Source organism: Syngnathus leptorhynchus, chromosome 19, assembly GCF_054491065.1.
Source record: "Syngnathus leptorhynchus isolate UIUO chromosome 19, UIUO_Slep, whole genome shotgun sequence".
NCBI lineage: Eukaryota > Metazoa > Chordata > Actinopteri > Syngnathiformes > Syngnathidae > Syngnathus > Syngnathus leptorhynchus.
The window spans coordinates 4,952,944-4,975,287 of NC_141213.1; the positions used below are offsets into that span (position 1 = coordinate 4,952,944).

General features: G+C 43.6%; 1 protein-coding gene across 2 annotated transcripts; it reads right to left on the reverse strand.

Moving 5' to 3' along the window:
- Positions 1 to 207: 207 nt before the first annotated feature.
- On the reverse strand, positions 208 to 22,211 carry map3k22 (mitogen-activated protein kinase kinase kinase 22). Of its 2 annotated transcripts, XM_085939260.1 has the most exons (18): positions 21,753 to 22,211; positions 15,451 to 15,537; positions 15,129 to 15,173; positions 11,623 to 11,732; positions 11,002 to 11,039; positions 8,186 to 8,285; positions 7,830 to 7,946; positions 7,471 to 7,585; positions 7,238 to 7,371; positions 6,881 to 6,954; positions 5,906 to 5,967; positions 5,154 to 5,225; positions 4,703 to 4,867; positions 4,269 to 4,417; positions 3,983 to 4,114; positions 3,373 to 3,502; positions 2,745 to 2,922; positions 208 to 2,346 (listed from the first exon to the last, which is right to left on the reverse strand). In XM_085939260.1, exons 2-18 carry the CDS (start codon positions 15,467 to 15,469, stop codon positions 2,109 to 2,111), a joined length of 1,878 nt encoding a protein of 625 aa, XP_085795386.1. In that variant the 5' UTR covers positions 15,470 to 15,537; positions 21,753 to 22,211; the 3' UTR covers positions 208 to 2,108. The 2 variants fall into 2 exon arrangements, with proteins under 2 accessions (XP_085795386.1, XP_085795387.1); XM_085939261.1 differs by lacking the exons at positions 15,451 to 15,537; positions 21,753 to 22,211 and having other exon boundaries at positions 11,305 to 11,732; positions 15,129 to 15,171.
- Positions 22,212 to 22,344: the final 133 nt, after the last annotated feature.

Sequence of the window (22,344 nt, forward strand, 5' to 3'; positions counted from 1 at the left end):
GACAAAAAGAAATGTGTGTCATGATCGAAAGCCCCGGAAAGAGACAATCATCCAAACCCTGATCTAAGTCACATTACAATCTACGTACTGTGGAACACAGTTTATGTTCTTGTTGGGTATTTAAAATGTCATACAAAAGTGCAGAACATTGGAACAATATGTATTTACAGATTTTATATATACAGTATGTATGTATGTATGTATGTGTATATATATATATATATATATATATATATATATATATATATATATATATATATATATATATATATATATATATATATATATATTAAAGAGTTTCAGCAATTCATTGTTCCTTCCAAGCAGGTAAGGCACAGACGAGGGTGAAATAAAAACATTTGATCATTCCTTTTCAAAAGTGCCACACAGACCCTTTTTTGGTAATTTGCTTCTTCATATACAGTGTGGAAAGAAAAGTAAAGGCAATGGCATGATTGAAATCAGACTGCGTCAGATTAGGAAGCTGCCATCAATGTAGAACGAGGTTATGGGGGGACGACAAAAAAGAATACTGTAAAAGTAAAGGGGCTGTAAATAAACAACAGCAACACTTGAATGTGCTCAACATTCTCTTTGGCCACATGTCAAAAGACTGGAATGGATGTGAGGGTACTCCGAACTGGAGGAGTCAGCGGTATTGCTTTGAGTGGGAAATGCTCGTGTGTATTAAAAAAGTAGAAAAATATCTGGCGTGTCAGGTAAAAAGGTGATCCAAGATTAAAAAGTGCAATGTACAATCCTAACGGTGAGAGCAGTCTGACCCCTCCAGTATGTTTCAAACCAAACAATAAAATAAAGACATTTTCTGCCTTCCGAGTGCAAATCAGAGCCGTAATAGAGGCGGGACACCGTTTGGGTGGTAATTGTGTTGTGTTGATGCCGTAGCTGCACTGGGTTCTGTGTTAAAGGCACCAGCGGGGAAAATGTTCTGTTACGGCAGAAATGTTTGCGGGATTTGTGTTGAAGGTAAATATCTTAAGCTTTTCTCAGTTTTGTATAAAAAGGCACAGGCGAATAAATACCATCTGCTGTTACGGCTCTGATGCAGCCACTGTAAGTTATCATGATATCATATCACGGACAGAGAAAATCGAAATAATTTCAATATTGACAAGTGTTGCGCAATTTGGCATTTGGCATTCGGGAATTTGGCTATTAAGTTGAGGAGCTTCATTTGAGTTGTGTTGGCTTTGAGCCAAGGAACCATGTTGAAGTGAGTTAAGGAGCTTCATTTGGACAACAGCAGTGCTTTTCAAAGATATTGTCGCGGTCCATCAAGTAAAGTGTGGGACAAAAAAACTATAGCGTGACATATCTTATCGTTAGATCCGAACAAATATCGGTCGTTGTCTGATATAAACAATTTCATCCGTTCACTTTTTTAACACATTGTGAAGCGAGCCAATAGATTGATAAACATCAGCTGCTATTTGGTGAGGCAGTATTATGATACGACTTTATGTTGCAATGACATAAATATTGATCCAAGATGTATAAAAATATTCACGCAATCACCGCATTCTAAGATAGCATTACGCTATTGGAAATTGCTGCGCAACATATCAATACTGATGTACTGGTGACTTTGCCTTCAAGTCTTGCCGTATATTATCGATACGAAACAAGAATCAATATTGTCGCTGTCTGATTTCTTCAAATATAGTGATGATCGCACAATTGCCGTATCTTGATACAGTATTAGGAAACTCACAATATCGGGATATTGGCAATAGTGCTGTCAGGAATTTACTCCGCCATTGCCACCCATGTGAACAACAGGCTGTGTGGTACCACCCCGGATGATCCCACTTTTCTTTATATGCCATGTTGCAGGTCCGACGCAGCCATTTCGTGATATAGGCGAGGCTCCGGTTTTATCGTAAGGCTTCTATGACGAAAAACAGGACAAGTTTTTTTTGCGTTGTCATATAAAAATATCGCCTGCTAACAGAGGCTAACAAGTGGCGTTTACAGTACACATACCACAGCCAATCACAGCTGCTCTGCCGCTAAGATAAGATAGCACAGTGACCCCAAAAAGCTCTCTGCCGCTAAGTGCTGGGGGTGTTGGTAGTCAGGGCGCCAAGTCATTTGGGACCGAAGGCCCCCTGGACGAACGGGTGTCCGAGCAGGACGTCGGCGGTGGGCCGCCACTTCTCCTCGACAAAGACCTGGCGCAGGAAGTCCCGGCAGGCGTCGGACACGCACTCTGGCAGCGCGGGTTTGGTGGGTTGCGTGGCGATCTTGAAGATGGCCGCCATGGCCTCATACTCAGCCCAAGGGGGTTTCTGGGTCAGCATCTCAACCACGGTGCACGCCACGCTCCTGAAGTGGACAAGTTACAAGAATTAGGCTAAAAATAAATCTCATTATTAATAAATTGTTGATTTTTTTCCCCTTTGAAATATATTATTTGTCATCAAAAAATATAAATTTACTCTCACAATTTTATTTTTGAAAAATGAGTTTTACAATTCACTCTGGGAAAAGAGTAATATTAGTGCAAGAGAAAAGTTATACTTTTTATGAAAAAAGGTCAAAATACCCAACACACATTCAATAAATCTCATGCATGATGTTTTACAGCAGAGGGTGCTCTAGACCGTTATTCATTGTCTTTTTTTTTTTTAATTTTAAGTGATAGTGTTTCCTGGGAAGTAGGGGAAACTATATTTGTGCCAGATTCGAAGGCAGATACCACAAACATGCTAAGAAGCTCATACCAGACGTCAGCCTTGCGTCCATATCCCTCGCCATTGATGACTTCCGGGCTCATCCAGTAGGGTGTGCCGGTGACAGATTTGATGCCAGTGCCGGACATGCAGATGGTCTGGATACGTTTGCTGGCCCCGAAGTCTCCCAGCTTCACGTTACCGGAGGAATCCCTCAGGATGTTGGCACCTTGTTAAAAGGAAACACAATCATGTCACACTTACATCCACTTTCCTTTACTTCTTGGAGAATTTGACAAAGAAGAATTGAGTTCAAAAGTTACACCAATAAAGTCATAATACTAATGTGAACAAAGTAACATCAGTAAAGGAAAAAAAAAGTCATGCAGTATTAAACCTAAGGGGCAAAGTAAAAAGAATGGAGTGACTGAGTTGCTTAGATCAACTCCAGTGTTACATTTCTGAGTGGAAAATTCCCAGCCACATATAACGCTCAAACAGGCCACCCGCTATCTCCTTTTTCCAGGCCAGACACTACATTTCAAGTTAAAGCGCTCCTGAACCGCTAAACCAAATCATTTCACATCCGGCGTGGGACTTTTTTTAGACGCTGACGAGCTTCGGAAGCCAATTTTCCAAGCGGAAAATGTGGCAAAATACATTCTTTTCTTTTTTTTACCTTTGATGTCTCTGTGAACGATCATGTTGCTGTGCAGGTAGGAAACGCCTTGCAGGATCTGCCGGCTGTATCTCCTCGTCACCTTCTCCGTCAAAGCCCCGTAAGCCTTCAGCTGGTCCTTTATCGAACCCTGACCACATCCGAAGACAGGAAGAGGAGAAACATATCAGCTAATTTGAAAAATAAGACAATGCTTGGCTTGCTGGCTTTTGAGGTAGACTTCATGCATATGGAACAACAGGAAGGCCTCAGCCAAGATTCAAACCCAGAACCGGAAAAGGCCGATGTGCTAGCAACTAGTGCTGCCATTTTGGAAATGTAAAATATCACACCTAAAGGAGTGGTAGGGGGTGTTATCGCCTCGTCTGGCAGCACACTGTAGCGTAAATGTCCAGACAGGCGATAAAAATGGTGCCGCAATAAATATTAAAAACAGACAGAGGGATAGTATTCCTCTGTCTTTGGGAAAAATAATCCCATAAAGCGAGCGTTTGGCCCAACACAAAGGACGTTTGAGGATGTTGACATTTCCGTGAGCGTCTCAGCAGACGTAAATGGCATTTTACTGCTGCAATTACGTAGCCTCTTTCTTTGTCTTTTATCTACGCACCCCGGGCATGAACTCCACGAAAATGGTGAGCTTCCTCTGCTCCATGTCCCGCAGGCAGCCGTAGTACTGCACAATTCTGTCGTGACGCAGGTTCTTCAGCAGCTGGATCTCACACTCCAGAGCGTTCACCTCCTACACGCAGAAAAATAGATGTACTGTTGCAGCAATGCTAATGTCTATAGAGTTTTGCATTATTTGTTAGCACTTTGTTTAGTTGAACGATAATCACTCATTATATCAGTATGTCGCTCCTTGACACAAATGTACTACGACCCTCCCCACTCACCTTACTAGTGTCCTGACAGTCAGGGTCAAAGGGCACCTGCTTGGCAGCCAGCTCGCGGCCCGTGTCAGCGTCATAGCACAGGTAGACTTCCCCAAATGCGCCGCGCCCCAGCAGCTTTCCCTGCCGCCAGTTGACTGGCGCTCGCGGGGCTGCGGTGACGAGAACAACACGTTAGTCATGATTATCAAGTAACCACTCAAGTAACTAGCCAACTGGTGACTGCAGTAACTATACGTTGGTGTGAAGTGTAGAATACTAAGCTACGAACTAGCTAGTGACTCCCATACCTAGTCGCTCACCAACTAGGGGCTCCTAGTCGATTCAATATATGTCAACTCGAGCAGAAGACCACTCAATAGCGACTCTCTCTCTTGGCTAGCCACGAGTGTGATGTGTATTATTGGGGAAAAAATTGTCCATTTAATTCAACTAACACTTGGCCGTGCCGCGTTGGCAGCTCTTGTCTGCGTTGCGACCGAGACTCCTCAACTCTCCGTACTGGAGGCCACCGTCACCGTTGTAGCTGCGCGTGCGGCTGGAGGGAACCAGCTGGAACAGGTTTTCCTGAGGCATGAAGCTGCGAGGAAGTGTCCTGCGACCTGCGAGAAAAGACGGATTGGACATGTGAATGATTTTTCATGCACGTGTTTGCTTTACAGGTGCCTTTCAGTCAAGCAGAGACGCTTCGGTTCTCTGGTCGCCCGGCCGGCTTCCTGTCTGAGGGGAAGCCAGGGTGCTGTTTAAACACGCTCAGATTCAACAGAGGGAAATGTAAATCATTGCCTGGCTGAGAGGCCCCTTTCACGCAGGTTTGCTGTGGGATACTGCCATTAAGACAATATACTGGGAGACTCACTCATGTTAAATGTTTGCTGTTACACTTACGATCGCCATAGTCTTTGCTCCGATTGGGTAACTGGAACTGGCGAGGAAAAGTCCCGCCTTTCCCATGGCGACCTAAAAGTTGAAACACAGGCTCTTTAGTTTTCTTTCAAATGTAGATTGTCAACCAGTAAGCTCGTCGCTATCTATGGAGTCGCCAAGTTTCTGATACGGCGCGCCGGCAGGAACAGTAACAGGATTTGTGGGCTTGGGATTTGTTCTCGCAAAAGAAAGTGAAGTCATACACTGCTCGTTTTTTCTTGAGCATCCAGCCCAGAGGAACCGTAACCCTAAGCAGGTGGAGGACGAATACTGACGTAAACACACGAAACAGAAGAGCAGCTCGAGCCATGGGCAATTGAAAGCAGCTGTCAAATGACGCGGGCCTGTCCCCTCCATCCCCCCTCCTCCATGTTTGCAGCCGTCTCCCGTGGCGACGGCGAGTTATTTTTTGTGTTTGGCGGAGCAATGGAGAGGAAAAATTGACTCACGGGGAATGATAAACAAACATTGCAGTGTTCAGCAGGCACAGATTTACATTAGGCAAGCGTGTGTGTGTGTGTGTGTGTGCACAAACACGTGCCGTAGTCAGCCTTCCTTCCAGTAGAAACTTTCAAAGCAACGCTAACTTCTTGGTTTTTAGGAGAAAAGGAGGTGGATCGCTTTTTTTTTTAACAATTATTTGTCTACCAATAATAAGACTACCAAATGACACATTTAAAATACGCATTACTGCCATTTTAGCGCAAACTCACCTTTGTATTCGTAGCTGAGGTTCAGGTAATTATTGTCACGGTTGTTCTGCGAGAAAGGCGGGCTACAATGACAAGAGGAGATGGAGAAAGAAAAATCATTTACTATTCTGCTCGCATCTATCTCCCCCCTCAACTGCTCTTATCTTCAAATGAAGTCTGGCTCCAGCTGCTGCTGAGATGTTATAAAAGAAAAAATAATAAAAAAAAACTTTTTGCATTGGAGCTACAAAGCCTTGAGTCTTAACTGATGTCAAGCAACAACGTCCTGAATTAGATGTGATAAGCTCATGTTGCATGTGAATATAACTGATTAAAATATACAAGAAATAGGAATAGCCTCAGGTTACAGCAATTGTTCCAAGGTCGAATTCAACCACTTCAGACTTGAAGGCTTCGTTTGACTTATGAGGCACCAAGAGGTGCACCAGATCTTAAAGTTCATTTTGTTCAGAAGAGGGGTTTTTTTTTTGGGGTTTTTTTTTTGACTTGTGTGGTGATTTGGTGGCGCGCCAACCTTGTGTGATATTTCACCACTAAATCTGTCTGATCCCTGCTTTTGCCCCTCCCCCGGCTGACCCGTCAGAGAAGCGTGACGTCTCTGCTGACCGCGGGGCGTCGCGGGGGCCGCAAAACTCTGGATAAGGGGGCACGCATGCCCGCTTGCAGGGAAAAGTTCCAATGCGCCGGTTTCCTGCCATTGTTCGCGCGGCCTGGAGCGCAGATAAGCCTCGTGCAGGTAGGAGCCGTTTCCGCCCGCCGCTTGCTCTCTCTCCTAGCCTCCCTTTTCTCTTTTTCCCTTTTCGCTCCCTTCGTTAGTGCCCGACTCTCGTGTCCTGTCTTTCCTCTAATGATAATGGCGGTGGAATCCAGGCGCCCAGATGAAAGGAGTTGTGTCGCCACGGCAACAGCATTGGCTTCGCGCTGACCTTGCAAGGCATCTTTTGAGCCCAGAGCATCACAAAGGCGACCCCTCACCTGTCAAGGGCTTGGTCGATGGATTGACAGCTGCTCGACAGCGAGTTGCCGGCACTCCCGAAGGGATCCAGCATCTGAAGTGTGACAGAAAGAATTGACTGTCGAGATTGTCGAGCTCAAGATTGAAAAAATGTGGGGAGAGGTGTTGTCAGGATTTCTATGATTTAAAAAGTTTAAGAAAGCCTGCTCTAGAGGTGTGTAAATAGCCCAAAAGGTTTATATCGCCTTATTTTAGGGATACGTGGCTAAAAAAAGTTTACGACAGCTGTAAAAGTATTTTAAAAACTTTTTGTCTTTTTTATTTTTCTACTGTAATGTGAGGGTTTCTTATTTTTGACCTTGTGGGAGTGCGCTTACATTGGGGTCTTGCATTTCGGGGATGAACTCTCCCTCACTGTGGATACTTGTGTAGGAGCCCTGTCGAGCAATCTGCTGCTGTTCCTCAGGGACGCTCCCTGGGGGAGGTGATGTCCGACCTGTGTGGAGGGAACCTGGGTGGAGGAATTAAAAAGGATGGTGTTTTTGAGGCACATTTGTGGGCGGAGAGTTGCGAATAGCCATGTAAACCGAGGTTATCGACCAATAATCACCTGTGGAGTGCTTGCGCACCCTTTCCGAGCCCTTCAGCAGCGAGCCTTTTAGATCCCCCAGTGACCGCGACGACCTCATCTCGCTTTGCTTGTCCCTGCTGTTCACCTGAAGGTACTGCAGGGCAATTGGGGAAGGGGGGGCACAAGGAGTGGGACAGGAAGTGAGGAAATGTCACCCGCACGTCATGACATGGCCGCAGGAAAGTGAGCCTCTTTCACTGAGCGACTCACGTCATCTAACAGTGGCACTCGTATTGTTGACTCTAAACGCGTATCAGCTTTAAAAGGAGGGTGACTTCCTTCTTGTGTTGCAATATATGAAGTAAATCATGTTATTTTGGGCCGGAGGCTGGTCTCACATGGTTGTTCTTGGGGGTCTTCAGCAATATCCTGAGCAGACCGTTGGTCACCGTGCTGGAGCCGAGAGAAAACACGGCCTGGTCCAGGTCCTCCTGGCTCTTGAGTGGCAGCAGCAGCTTGAAAAAGGACAAGAAAACAGTGTAACCTTTTCTATATGCCCCCCATTGTTCCATATATAAGGGCATGTGAAAGCATCAGCATGAGAAAGGTAAAAGTAATGACTGCTTTATGACCAACTTTTGGCAACAGGAGCCTAGAAAATCCAAGGTTTTCAACTTTGTAATCTAGAGGATCAGAAATAGTGGTACAGTCCTTTTTTTTTTCACCCATTGTGCAATCCACCCTAACGTAGTACCTCTTTTTCCATGAAGAACATGTCCATCTGCTGACCAAAGGCCTCGGTCACTTTTTGGAGGAGCTCCTTGATCTTCAGTGGCCTCTGGAATGGAATGATCCTGATAGGGATGAGAGACACAATAAATAAGTAATAAATGGGAATAAAAATTGTGATATCATTGGTTAATTGTGTGTAATTGGTTGTTTTGAAGTGTTGATTTTTTTTTTTTTTTAAAGCAGCATTTTTTATTTATGGGCAAATCTACATTCAACTTGACAGTGTGCTGACGTTTCATATCTAACTTTACGTAACATTTGAAAGTTTTTGCACATAATCAAATACTGCGGCGGAAAGCCTGCCCTTGCGTCAGCAATTTTTTTTAGCTATTTAAAACGTTCTGCTGCACGTTGGGAAAGCAGGAAGTGGTTGTGGAGGGAGACGACTGTCCTCGCCACTAATTGATATATGATTGATGCTCAACCATGTGACAGTGCCGGTTAGCAATTTAAGTATCCAGAGGGCTAAGTTTTGACTTTTTTTTTTTTTAAGGCAGGAGAGGGGGGGGGGGGGGTGAAACACATTTGAAAAAGTAAGGCTTCTCTTAAGTATTCAAAACACTTTGTTTTGACATCCTTTTAGTGTGTGAGGAGAAGAGGCGGTGCGCCAACTCTTCTGGGAATGTTCTACTAAGTGATGCTACACCGCCAGCAGCAATCACGTTCTGTCGAGGCGCCGTCTTAAGTGCACGTATCCTCTGCGCCTACGTGTGCTTTCTTATCGGTGCCTCGTAAACGTTTGCAAAAAATAAGACCAAAATAAATAAATCGGTGCAAGGGCGCATAATCAGGGCTGTCGTTTCAACACCACCGGGCCTCCCCCCTCGTCATCCCAACCGCAGCTCACACACACACACGCGCACGCACACGCACACACACACACACACACACACACAAAGGCAGATGAGAAACTTCCTGAGAGGAAGCGGGGTGGTTTGAAAAAAAAAAAAAAAAAGAAAACGTAAGAAAAAGTGGAGCGGCAGCAAAACGCGGCAGGATGTCTGTCTTTCCCTCGTCTCTTACAGAGTGAAAGATAGAGAGAGACGCTGAGATATTTACAGAAAATAACGCTGACAGGCCTAAAAAAACAAAAAGGAGCACGTGTGGATGCGTTTTAGGCTTTTCTAACTTTGTGTTAGAGTAGAACCATATTTATTAATAGAGCCAACCGGTGTGACATTTTGGGTCATTCCAGTAGTAAAAGTGCGCTGCGGTGTTTACAAAGTTGATGTCTAAGAAAAAAAAAAAAAAAAAAAAGCCTGGTTGTACCCACGTCATTTCCCCATCAGAGGACAAGACTGGGCCTATCTTAATGAGCGCTCGCTGATTTCCTCATTGGACGGCGGGGGGATTCTGGGAAGACAGGGCAGGCCTGCAGATCACAACTAAACACTCGTCGTCTCTGTTTATACTCTCAGATGATGTGTGTGATAAAGAGCTGCTTAGAGGATGCTGCTCCAAACAGATATGCCTTTCCTTCCTGTCAAAAGCAAGCGTGTGGGAGCACACGCTAACACAAGCTCTGCAGGAAAATCACACAGATTTAGAGCAAAATAACAGAGAAGGAACCGAGCGAGCTAAGATCGGATTTGGCGGGTGGAACAAGGTCCTTTTCTTTTAATTTGTAAGAATGACACTTGTAATTTTGGAACAGATAGTTGTACTTGGTTTCAAGTACGGAAGCGCAGAGTACATTGTGTCTGATCATACCGATGTGCAAATAAAGTGAATGAGGCGAGGGACACTTACGCTAGTACTATGCATACAATATCAGAGATAAATTGTATAAATATTCAGAGAGAGCTCAAGTGTGCTCCTTCAAGCCCCGTGGCAAAGCCAGAGGAAAAAAAAAAAAAAAAGACTCAGTTCCCATTTCCTGCCCGAAACCGCTTGCCAATGAAAAGAGAGTTGGTCCAATTAGATTCCATTGTGGACGGGCGACGCGGTTCTACTGAGTCAGGCAGACCGGCGGACGGCGGCCAAATCACGGGAAGCGGATTCATTTGTTCCAGGCTGTTGTAAAAACTATTTAGTAAGTGTACAGGATGTATTTTCAGTAAGACTTCAACATTCAGAACTGTCATGTCGTGTAATTTTAAAAAGAAATCACTATGTAGTAAAACTAAAATGAAGTACAACTACTCTGTGGTTGAAGACTGGTGGAAAGGGAGTTCTAGCTTCTATTTTGTAATGGAAGCAATAAGTAAGTGTTATTATTATTATTATCATCATCGTGTTAAGAGTTTTTACTTGGCAAAAAAAATATGACCTGCATATGTGAAATGTCTGAATTATTATAATTTATTAATAATAATATTTTCCCACTGCATTTAGAAGGCCAAGTTAATAAATAATAACCAAAATGAACATTCTAAATGCAAATTTCCAGAAGTCAAAATTGTAATAAGTCTAATATGGTGCACCCATGCTATCCACGGAGGAATATAAAGAGATGGAGAGAGAGATGGAGAGAGAGATGGAGAGAAGACCTCAGAAGAGCAATGTCCAATTAAGCGTTGAAGCAACATATTACAACTCAAAGCTTGGCATTCAAACCATCGTAAAACATGATGTCGGCGTAATCCCGTGAGACGTCAGTTTCCCAAGCCTGAAATATAAGGTCTCTGCTAAATGTCAAGCAAAAAATATTTCCTTCGCTTTATGCTACTCAAGCGTGTAACTGTGATTTCTTACACCCCCCCCCACCCCCTCCAGACATCAAATCCCGAGTATAAAAAAAAGCGCTCCGGACGGAAAAGTTAAGGCTGGGATACGTACCGTTTTTCTCTCTCATGCTCCAGCTTAACTCTTAAATCCTGTTGAGGGGAAAACAACAATATTTTTAGGGGGACTTGGACACTCAAAAACAAAGCAAAAATTTCAGTGATTCACAGTTTTTACAAATAAGGTTGAAGGTAAAGTTGAATTCTCAAATGGTTGTGACATCTTAGATTGAGTTATTTATTTTTATTTAGATTGGGGCCAATAAAAAGATGAACAGACTTTGGACACCCTCTGGTCTATTCCAGATAACGTGAGTGCATGACACCATCGCACCACTTCTATTTTTAAAAGCCTCACCCAAGGGAGCAAGAATCTAGAGGAGCCTGCAAGTCTCCGTGAGGTCATGGCACATGGAGAGCGAGGGCGGCCGATTGGCTGAGAGACAGGCGTAGCCCCGCCCCCCTGCAAAACACTTCTTGATTTCTGTTTAGCATTACACTTTATCTCTGGCTACACACTTTCATCGGAAAGGGTCATTGGTTCTTAAATAGATGACTGAGAGCATTTCAGTAGAACCGTTATCATATTTGTGTCACGTGACTTGCCATATTTGGTTAGAAGGTAAACAAAGGTAGTACTATAAGTCGTTCTGATTGGTTGGTTGGACTTGGTTACCTGCTTATACGACAAAGTCCTGCTCTTGGGCTTGTGGCTGTTGTGCTGAGTGTAGCAGGAACCCAGGGCAACGAGGTCCTTCATGATGGAGTTGATTGCCTCTTCGTCATCTAGGAAGGCGACAATAGAGTTATAACCTATAGCAAATAAAAACGTGTGGGTGGGATTAAATTGTTAATATAAATTCATATGGATTTGTTTGTAGCATAGATTTTTGCAGTGAAGTTTCGGGGGCGAGGTGTCCAGGTAACATTCCTTCCTTCACATTTTTCCTACATTGAGTAACTTCTGTTCAAGTTTTAATTGTTCGCGGATGATTCACCCTCCCACACACCTCCTACGCAGGATGTAGCATACCGATGCACACACCAGCAGCCACTTAAGCATTTTCCAAAAGCACGTAAACTAATAATTATCTCCCATTATGTGTACTTATGATATGGTTTTGTTGTGCAGTGAACAACTGTGTTTTCACTAAGCAATTCACTATTATTTTAGAAATCAAATCTGTCCGTCATTTATTTTAAGGGTCATGTAAGATGAGTTTGAAATTTTTCATCTCATATTATTTTTTTTATTTTATTTTTTTTACACAATACAAAAAACCCAATGGTCATTAAACCCTGAGAATCTATTCATCGAAACTTTGCTACTCCTGCAAAAATAGCAGACATGTTGAGCAGGACTCTCCCACGGTCACAAGCATTGGAGTTTCAGTGACGAAATGATGCCGGGAGGCCTGTTAATAATCTTAAAAGGAGCTTTGTTGATTTGCACATGCCAAACGCACACACTGTACAGGGCGACAGCACCAGCGGGAAAGACTGCATACTTTCTAATTAAAAGGCCAGACATTTACAAGGCATCGGTTGATGTCGTGACACACAAAAGAAGGATGTCCATGCTCAAATGCAGACAAGCGAAACAATTAAGTGCACCGTGTAGCGTCTCATTAGGTCATTCTGACAGATTTAAAGCTGTCTGTGCAGTTTAACAAGGCACAAATAACGCTTTTTGTTTTGTAAAACGCGAGCAAAAACTGGAAAAAGCACACTCCTGGTGTACGTGTCTGTTCATGTGATTATTTTAACTGGGGGGAAAAAAAGGATATCTTTTTTTTATTGTTTGATACATTTTGTATTTTTGTGTACCTAACGTCCTAACTGTTGTTTGCAATCACTGCCAATGGAGGTATAAACTTTTCATGCTGCGGTATTAGTGCACGTCTACTTTGATCCCTTATCGCACATTTTCATTGGTTAGACAGAAACCATAAAACGATAATGTAGTAGGAAGTTTCTGCTTGTGCTGACAAGATGCGATCAGTGTGTCCTTTCCTTGTTTAAGTGATCGTGATAAGAAAAGAGGATAGCACATAACTGGCATACCGCAGAGGGTCAGTTACATTTTGACTTGTTACAGAGGGCCAGTTACATTTTGACTAGTTACAATGTAAGCCATCGGCTCCACTGACTGCGCTAGCAACTTTGCTATATGTTAACCTGCGATATACCGAATACTATATTTTGCATTTGTAATGTTTTACATTACATTAGTGTTTGGTTTCATTTTATACTAAAATGTAAATGTTTCATTCTGTTTCTCCTTGGCCGCTGTTCGTCTCTGTGTTGTTTCAGCCCGAGAACCGCACACCACACAGTGTGCTCGCAGTCAAGGATACAAAACAAATAACAGAGGCCAGTCTGTGTGCGTCTGTGTCTCCAGCAACTCGTTTTAAAGAAACGCACGAGTGATGGAACGGGATGACAACATCGTCATCCGTGGGGTAACGGTGTGTGGGGGGCCGCCGACCGGTTCGCCCTTTGCTCGCAACACTTCCGAAAATAATCACGATCGCCTTTGGGGAGGTCTGAGAAAATAGGGAAGCGGTGGGTCGGCGTCATCTCGTCAATCCAATCCAAAAATCAATCAGAAGGATGTTCATCTCTGTAGACTTCTAAAACCAAATCCCACAAAAGAGTATTGAGCCAATGCTTCTTTTTACGTCTTCCTACTAAATTACCGTATGTTTTGCATGTTGTCATTTTGCATATAAATGAGGTGCCGCTTGGGGGCCGGAGCTCTACTGCTTCCAATGTGACCCGACTGCTCTTTCAATGTACTTGAATTGGCATGAACTATCATGCTTTTCTCTGGTGTTTAGCTAACATTTCTACTCGCATTTGAGGAAGGGGCAGCGGGGCTCTCAGCTAGAAACGTTAGACAATGTAGGCCGATTGCTTCGGCATTGCATCATTGCTGTGCAACTTCTTTTTCCCATGCTACGAGCTTGGATGAACTGCAAAAACAGAAAAGGCCTATTAAAGTATACGGGACTTTTTTTTTTCAACGTATTAATGCTCGTAAAAAGAGTTTGACCATAGTTTGAGAGGAAAATGTGTCCTCACTAGACCTCTGGTGACTTGGACCATGGCTCTTTTGTGACTCAATCTGTGCTATTTTATAACACAGTAAAGTTATAGACTGCAACTTTAGCTTCATCACTAGCTGTCAATTGACTATACTGCCGTATAGATTTGTATATAAAACTTAGAAATTTATTTGTGTTTTAAAGCGTTCAAACTCTTTCCATTTGAAGCGGCCCTGAGTAAAGATGCAGAAAACAATCTCACGCTAACCACGGAGGAGCTATATAAACTATATGCTTTGTTTGCTTTCATTTCATTGCCAAAGTTGCATGCTAAAACAGCAGATTAAAGATTGAACAGAGCTGTGACTTGCAAGCAAAACAAGTGTGCGAGTGCGTGTACGTCTGCATGTGAGTGAGAGAGAGCGAGAGAGACTGAATAAAGACATTGAGGGGATTTCCTGGTGCCGAGTGACACATCATGGCAAAGGCATCCGGCAGGATTAGCAGCCGCAGCCAAACTTGTACTCACTTTGGTTCCACGCGTCCAAAAAATTTGGCCTTACAAATATAAGCGACTTCCTAAAAACTAACTGTGGCCTGTTTGAGAAGTTAACACTACACTAACAGAGGATGTGAGCATAGTTAATGTTCAATTCTTTTATCGAGGTTTGTTTCTGCAAATGCATTTGGGGAATAAAAGTGATGTACATATGAAACATTAACAAGAGAGCAGAGCAGCCTCGCATTGGGTGTTAACTGGAGTCCTGAAAGACGCTGTCTCCATATTGCGTTATTAAAATATCAAAACAAACCCATATGGAGTTGGATATCTCCAGATTGAAATCAGGCCTCATCCTTGAGACATCTTCATGCATGCTGTTATAATAAACATATGCACTAAATTTTAGGTTGATTGGTGAATTTGCTGTCGGGGTATATTAGTAGGTTTTTCGTGATTTTTTATTTTTATTGCATACTCTTGATTGAGGATCCTTTGGGAGAATTTTGGGATAGGAGTTCTATACAGTAGAATATTGTAGAGTGCTCTTTTCTTATGTAATATTTTTTTAAAAATATATATTTGGGGGAGCTGGAACGTTCTCATTCACTTTAATTGACGATTAAGTAAAGTTACCTTGTAAATTCCTGGGCTGTCGGAGTCCATTTTGGAGACCGTCATCTGTAAAAACAAGGCAGGCCCAAAACATGCTTGGTTTAGTCTGCTTGGACAAAAAATATTGATCTGAATACTGCAAAGCTTTATTGTCTCAATTGTGGCCGTATACCCGCACAATGTACGGACTTATAAAACACATTCGACGGAGGGAACATTTCACAACAATGTCGTAAAACAAAACGGCCCATCTGGTGCGCACTTTTTTTTATGTGTTATTTTCTTTTCTCCCGCCAGAGGAAGTTTGAGGAAGGTGCGCTCTCGCTCGTGCACCGCTACTCACCCATGTTTACTGTCATCATCAGGAAGTGGCCTTGATGAACTCGAGCACGGAGCTCAACTTCTCTCGGCCGGCGGCGCACACTTCACCCTGCAAGATACAAACACTTTTTCAGGCACACGCATGTAAACGAGAAGTGTGCTTTTGATGAATGCAAAAACAGGACGCAGGTGGTACTTTCCACACTTTCCTCTAGATTGGCATTTAATCGGTATTTAACCAGGGACGCTCTCATGAGAGCGACGTATCCTTTTTGACAGTCAAGCTGGTTGCGGAATCCTGTGAATTCCCTCAAGTCTTGGTTGTTTCCGAGAGGCGGCGGCGGCGGAGGAATTGCGGCGCGTGTGATGTTGCTTCCAAGTCCACTCCTACCCTCCCCTACAACGCCCCCACTTCAGGTTGTCACAGTGACATGAACGGAGCGCTCCGGAATTCCAAGAGGGCCAAGATAGGTAACGGTGATGACAAAGAAAAAGTCTGCTAATAACCATGGACTCATTTTCTATAACAAGGGTTTTCTTATTTGGATGTGCATCAAAATCAAATGTACTTTTGAACATTTTTTGATTTTTTTTCCCATTTAAAAAAGGTGTAATATATATCTAGAACATAAAGATGCATGTTTCCCTTTTTTTTTTTTCCCCCTTTTAAATAAGAACAACTCGCAAGGCTCGCACTCGCGGATAACTGTGAATCTATGGCTTTTGGTTATGGCAGGATACAGATGTGGATACGATTGCAGCTTTAAAGCACAAAATAAGGAAACAGTTATTATTTCGAACAGGGTTGAGAAAAATGCTGCTGTAAAACTCTCTCCGACCCATAAAAAAAATTCTTGATCTTGCCGGTGATGTATGATGATACAAAATTTTCAAGAACCAAAATTAGGAAATATCCATTCCAAGCAGATTTCAGGAGTAAAATATAGACTGGTGTATGTCTACGGACAGGCAGACCGATATTTTGGATGGTGTAATTATCCACAGAGAGCATGCAGTGAGACTAATAGCCACCCTCTGCCAGATTGTCTGTCTCTTTTTCCACCAATGTGTTTTTATGTCCCGATCATGCATGTGTTTTCAAGTTTTGTGTGTGGAAACAACGACCGAAAACACAACCAAATGCGAACGGAATGAAAGGCCATATGGGAGTGCAAAACATTTGCAACTGGAGTGCAGACCTCCATAAAGGCCGAACGGTCGATTAGCCTGTAATTACCTATTAGCTTTGCGCCTCATGTAATATTGTAATGCGAGAGCATGAGTGTGATTGTAAACCTTTACTATTTCTCATTTTTACACTTAGGAATGTCTGAATATGGGGGAAAACTGTCGGTCACACCACACTGTCCATATTTTCCCGAGTCAGACCTTGATAAACATTACCAACGGCGCTTTTGACCAAACATGAAAGAATAGGCCAGGTGGAACACTGCACGGCCCGGTCCGTTAATGCTCGAGTCGCCCCTGTCCGGTGCCAGCAAATCAGCAGATGGCCCATCTGTTTCTTCACCCCCTCAAACCCGCGGCCCAGCATGATGCCAGGCGATTGGTGGCCACTGATCACCATCCCAATGCTGATCAGACTTCTTGGCAACTGAACGCCGGTCGCTCTCGAGGCGGCGAGTTTTCCCGAGGGGAGGAATGGGCCTCTGTGCTCAGAATTATTCATGGGTCCGACCTGCGACGCAATTTCAACTTCAACACATGAAGAAGAGACTTTGATGTCGGACAAAGCCCGAAAACCTCCCGCTGCAGTCGTATTTTTAAGACTCTTGATTAAAGGGAAGTCACAACCCATCCACACTAACGTCTTTCGGCTCCGTTGCGTCACTATCAAAACAGGGGAACTCCCTCCTGCGTCTCTCTGTCTCTCTCTCTTTCTCTCTCGCTCACTCGCTCTCACTCTGGAGATTTGAAAGGTGAAAGGTTTTCTCCGCAGCTGCTCTGCGGTGTGAACGGAATGATATCATACGTGACATCATCCTCGCGGAGTCCCAAAGAAATCAGAACGACTTTGGACGAATATGTGGGGGATCCCTCAAACTATGCATTGCTGCATAACAAAGCATCATGTGCCTTTATGCAAAAGTTTTTCTGTGACTCTTCCAGTCTAACTCAGTTGAAGCAAATTTTTCAACCACAAAACAATGGTCTCTCCCTACTTTTTGTTTTTAAAACCCAACAGCGAGCAGTGCTTCTCCATCCAAACTCTGTCTGTGCCATTTTGAACGACTGCAAGCGTCTTCGACAGCTTTCACAATAATCCTCTGCTGGGACTTCTACAAAGAGCAGTGAGGTTTTGCGTAACCCCGCTGACGGAAAAGAGTGCAGACTTCTGCCAAAAAACATCCCACAACGCTACAAGGACTTTCCATCAAATCTCTTTGTTTTGGCCCACCACGATGCAGTGAAATTTGGCTGCAAGAGTCTGGTTGATCTTGATGCTGGACCACAAATTAAAAATGGGACCATCTATTTCTAAAGATATAAGCCAGCACAAAGTCAGGTAGAAAAACGGCCTCTGACTGTGCACTTGACAACCGTGGCATAAACAAACAAATCAACAGGGAGACGCTATCGTTAAGACGCCTGAAGCGGATCCTGCAGGCGATGATGCACTCATCATGAGTTATGGATGTTCAAACAGAGTGTCTGTGACTTGCGGTTAAAAGACCAGCTGTAGACCAAATGCACAACGGCTGGTTGCAACCGTCATATTTATCAACGATCGGATTGATTGCACGCCAACATATGCAAAGAGTCAACATGTCGCTTGCTGCTACATCTACAAAAAAAAATCTGGGGAGCTGGAAACATCCATCACTTCAAGTGCACGGTATGCTGCTTGCAATCATGGAATAAAGACCGAGGAGCACCAAATTTGGAAAAATCTGCAGACAAATAGACGTGACACGCTTACACTGAAGATGACCAGACAAATTGGCGCTGCCGTGGACTATGCTGTCACCGGGATAATCCAGAAAACACACATCTGTAATCCAGAGAGTACAGGATATGGTCTATAAAAAAAAAAAACTGAAACCAAAACGAGGTCTTTTTGGGCTCACACTGTGGACAAACGTAAAAGTCATGGTGGGGTGTTAATTGTGGTTACCAAAATAAAAACCACTAACAGTAGATGAAGTCATCGAGGGGACAGTGGCCACAACCCCCAGTGGGCAAGGAGTTGCAACATGGGGCAGGAAGTGGAGGCGTGATTATTTAGCGACACATTTGGGTGACTGGCTCCTTAAAGAAAAACAAAAGGTCATTGGCGGGGGTGTCCTGTCCATCCGTCCGTCCGTCCGTTAACTGAGCGACAGCCAAGACTGTGCTGAGCTGTCGTCGCCCTGCATGAGTCACCAGCTGGCAGGTTCTGGGAAGGGAGGCGCACGAGGCCTCGAGGTGTGCGGACGGAAGAATGTCACCCTGCAGGAGGCTTTGTCAGACACGAGCTCCACTCTCTGTTGCATGTCTTCTGGAAACTTACAACTGTACTTCCAAAAAAAAACTCAAGCTAAGGCTGGCAAATTTCAACTAAAATGGCAGCTTTACACCAAAATAGACAGACAAAAAAAAGATTGGCCTGTCCTCAAAAGTACACAGTTTTGCAGAAAACGGTCAAGTCGTTCATCCCGCAAGCTAACCGACAAACAATGAAAACACTTTCGGAAAGGTGAAAAGACCAAAACACGACAAAGTACAGGAGACAATAAGATGACAAATGCAAGTGACACAAATTTGGCTGAGTGCTTCACACAAAAACTCGTGAGGCTACGGAAATGAGTCTACAGTGTAAAAAAGGATCCACCTCTGACTAAGTGATGGCTCAATTAGCTAGCGAGATAAGTGGCTCTGTCTGCCATTATCGTTGGCCACACAAGACGACCTAAAAATAGCCGATTCTCTCGCACAGTTCCAGAGCATCGCAGCCGCTTGGATCGAGGAGAAGTGAATTCTCAGCCCGAGAGGAATCTGGAGTTAAGCCGCCGTCTCCATTATGTGCTGACACGCTATTACAAGCGCATTCATTCATTCGTGGCGAGACAGAATGTCAAACAGCTGTGGTCCAGCAACAGGAGAGAGAGAGTGTTTATGTTTTGCCGTCAAGCAATTCAAGGCTTAGGGCTCTTGATACTCAAGAGTTTTCCATTTCAACAGAAGAGGGGAAAAATAGTCCTTGTACAAAGATTTGTAAAAAGCCCATCTCACTTATTCGTTATGCTTCGGCATGCTTTGGCCAAAAGCTGCTGGCGTCCTAAGATCGAATTTTATAATGGACGTACTTATGCTCCTTGAGAACATGCATAAAAGAACTAGAGTAGCACCTTATTATCTAACTGTAGACAACGACATGAAGGTCACTGGAAGAGTTGACAGACGTGAGTTAAAAAACAAATGCTTGTGTTGTGGAATTTTTGAGAAAAAAATCAAAGATGCCCGAACGAGAGTTGGCGTGCAAGCATGTGTTGACTATTTGGCCGTCCTCACGGCAGACAGCATTGTCTTTACGCTCAAACAAGTTGTTGCAGACAAAGCTCAATCGGGACAACTTCCTCTCCGGGAGCTTGGGCAGAGGCAGTGGGGAAGAGAGGGGGGTCGACCCCTGAACTCTCACAGATAAGGACGGGCGACCTCGGCTGGCCCCCGAAAGCATTCAGACGCCGTCGGGCTGAAGTCAAAAAACAGTCTGCGCATTTGTGTTTCCTGTCTTGATTCAATTTGGTGCGTCACAATCATGCTGTCGTCCCACATTGGGCGCAACAGTCGAAAAGGGCCGCTCTGCGAAGCGAGGTCGCGTGAAAGCATCCCACCCACAAAACAAACTTTGTTCCGTTTTGTAGCGTAACCACGCGACGTCCAAAACGAGACCTTTTGACGCAACATTCAGGCCTCTGTGAGTCACCGTAACCTTTGGCAGCAGCAGAAAACGTCTGACAAGTGGCCTGGTTTCTGCAGATTTAGGACAGCAGGAAATCATTGACATTTTCATCATGTCATTTTCAATAGAGTTTGCTTTACTGCCACTTGTTTCTCACTCCTCAAAACATCTGATGTATCTTCAGCCAAAGTCTAACTCCTCGATGGTAAACACAACTGCTTGTTTGTAATAATAAGGCAGCTATTTCTCATATGCAATGGGGCAAATAAAAAAAAATCTATTTATATCGATGGTTATTGAAATATAACGTGATGCATAACCATCCATCCATTGTCGGAAACACGAAGGTCACAGGCGTGGTGGAGCCTATCCCAGCTGATCGGACAGTAGGTGGGGTACACCCTGAGCGGTTTGCCAGCCAATCACTGAGCACGTATCAATTTTTACAAGTTTTTCCAAATATGCAATGTGAATATTAAAGGGGAGACAGACGCACATTGGGCAGAAAAATCAAGCTCGTCTTTGAATCTGCAACATTATGAAGCGTGACTGTGTTAATATTTCACATTAATTGAAGCCCACTTGGAAAAAAAGCTTTAAGTGATGATTTGTGGTGATAGTAATAATTCTGACATGCGTCAATAATGATATCTTTAGCAGATATCTCCATCAAATGATGACATGGAAGAGCAATCGTCTCATTACCCCAAAATGTCTACCTCCTACTGCCTTGTTTCTGTCAGTCTACTTGATGGAATTTCTGCTGGGAGATGCTAGTATGTAAACAGAGGAGCAAGAATTTAGGAAGTTAGACGAATGAGATGTTTTTGAACTGTCAGAAAAAAAGTTACACAAATTTGCATCTTGGTGGCTTTTGCTTTTCACTCTAGTTTGATCTGAAAACTATTCATGTGACCTATTTGCATCTCTTCAGGATAAATGTTTATTCATGTCTGCTTTATAATTTCACAAAGTTGTGCAAACCTGGCCACAAAATTCATCATCTTGCCAGCTGTTGTTCTTCTTCACTTGCTATTTTTTAGCAGAGCATACTTATTTGCACCCTCTGTGGGCAAAGTGTGGTTACTACAAGACGGGAACAAGTCAGTTAACAACAATCTAACTTCATAACAAAAATAATTTGAATGAATAACTAATGAAATGCCTCCAAATTCATGCGTGTGTTTTGACGCCACTTTTTTAACAAAGACGCAAAAGCTAAACTTGACAGATGCCAGTCATGTAAACAACACAGCAGATGCATGATGATCACTTCATCGAGTGCAAAATCAAATCAAGAGAAAGTTAACAGTTTGCAACGATGTCTTAAACGCCGTTGAGTTGTCCCGGGAGCAAGTTTACTGTAACAGTTAAGTGGTGTAAACAGGAAATAACAGTGGAATGAAGTGCGCCTTTCTTACCTTGTTACCTCGGCGTTTCCATGCTTTGAATGTGTCTTACAGGACGAGTAGAGTAACGGGGAGTGTGGTATCCCAGATAAAAGAAAATAATCACAAATTCAAAAAAAAAAAAAAAAGAGCGACAGAAAAGATTCCCAACTGATGCTGAGCAAATCTTGCAACGGAGAAAAAAAAAAAAAAGACAACGCTCTGATATCCGCGAAACAGAGAGGCTGGAATGACAAACGAAGGCTTTCATCTACTTGGAACATCCAGAACCGAGGCTTGGTGGTTTCCAGCACCGTTAATGTTGATGTTTCTCCGGGGAAAACTTTCTCCCACCGTCGCGCAACCTCCGCACAGACTACACAAGCAAAAGCAGCGGCGACGGTGAAGAGGACGCGCGTCAGAAACTGCGTCACGACCAGGAAGTGCTGACGGTCTGGCTTGGCGGATTTCCAAGCAAGTCAAGGAGAAAAGTGACTGACGGTGTCCCCTGGCGTCGAGAAAGGCAATTACATAAGGAACATTAAGATTGCACAAGTGTGCACACCCTCTTCTAACTTCCAAAAGCAGCTGTGTTGAAGATGAACAAATCACAGTCAGTATATAC

What these genes read in the sequence shown, in the direction of transcription:
- map3k22 (XM_085939260.1), bottom strand. An exon ending in GAGCATGAGAGAGAAAAACG is followed by an intron (nt 8,286 to 11,001) that starts GTACGTATCCCA and finishes CATCCCTATCAG; the next exon opens with GATCATTCCATTCCAGAGGC. An exon ending in CCAACGCGGCACGGCCAAGT is followed by an intron (nt 4,418 to 4,702) that starts GTTAGTTGAATT and finishes TCGTCACCGCAG; the next exon opens with CCCCGCGAGCGCCAGTCAAC.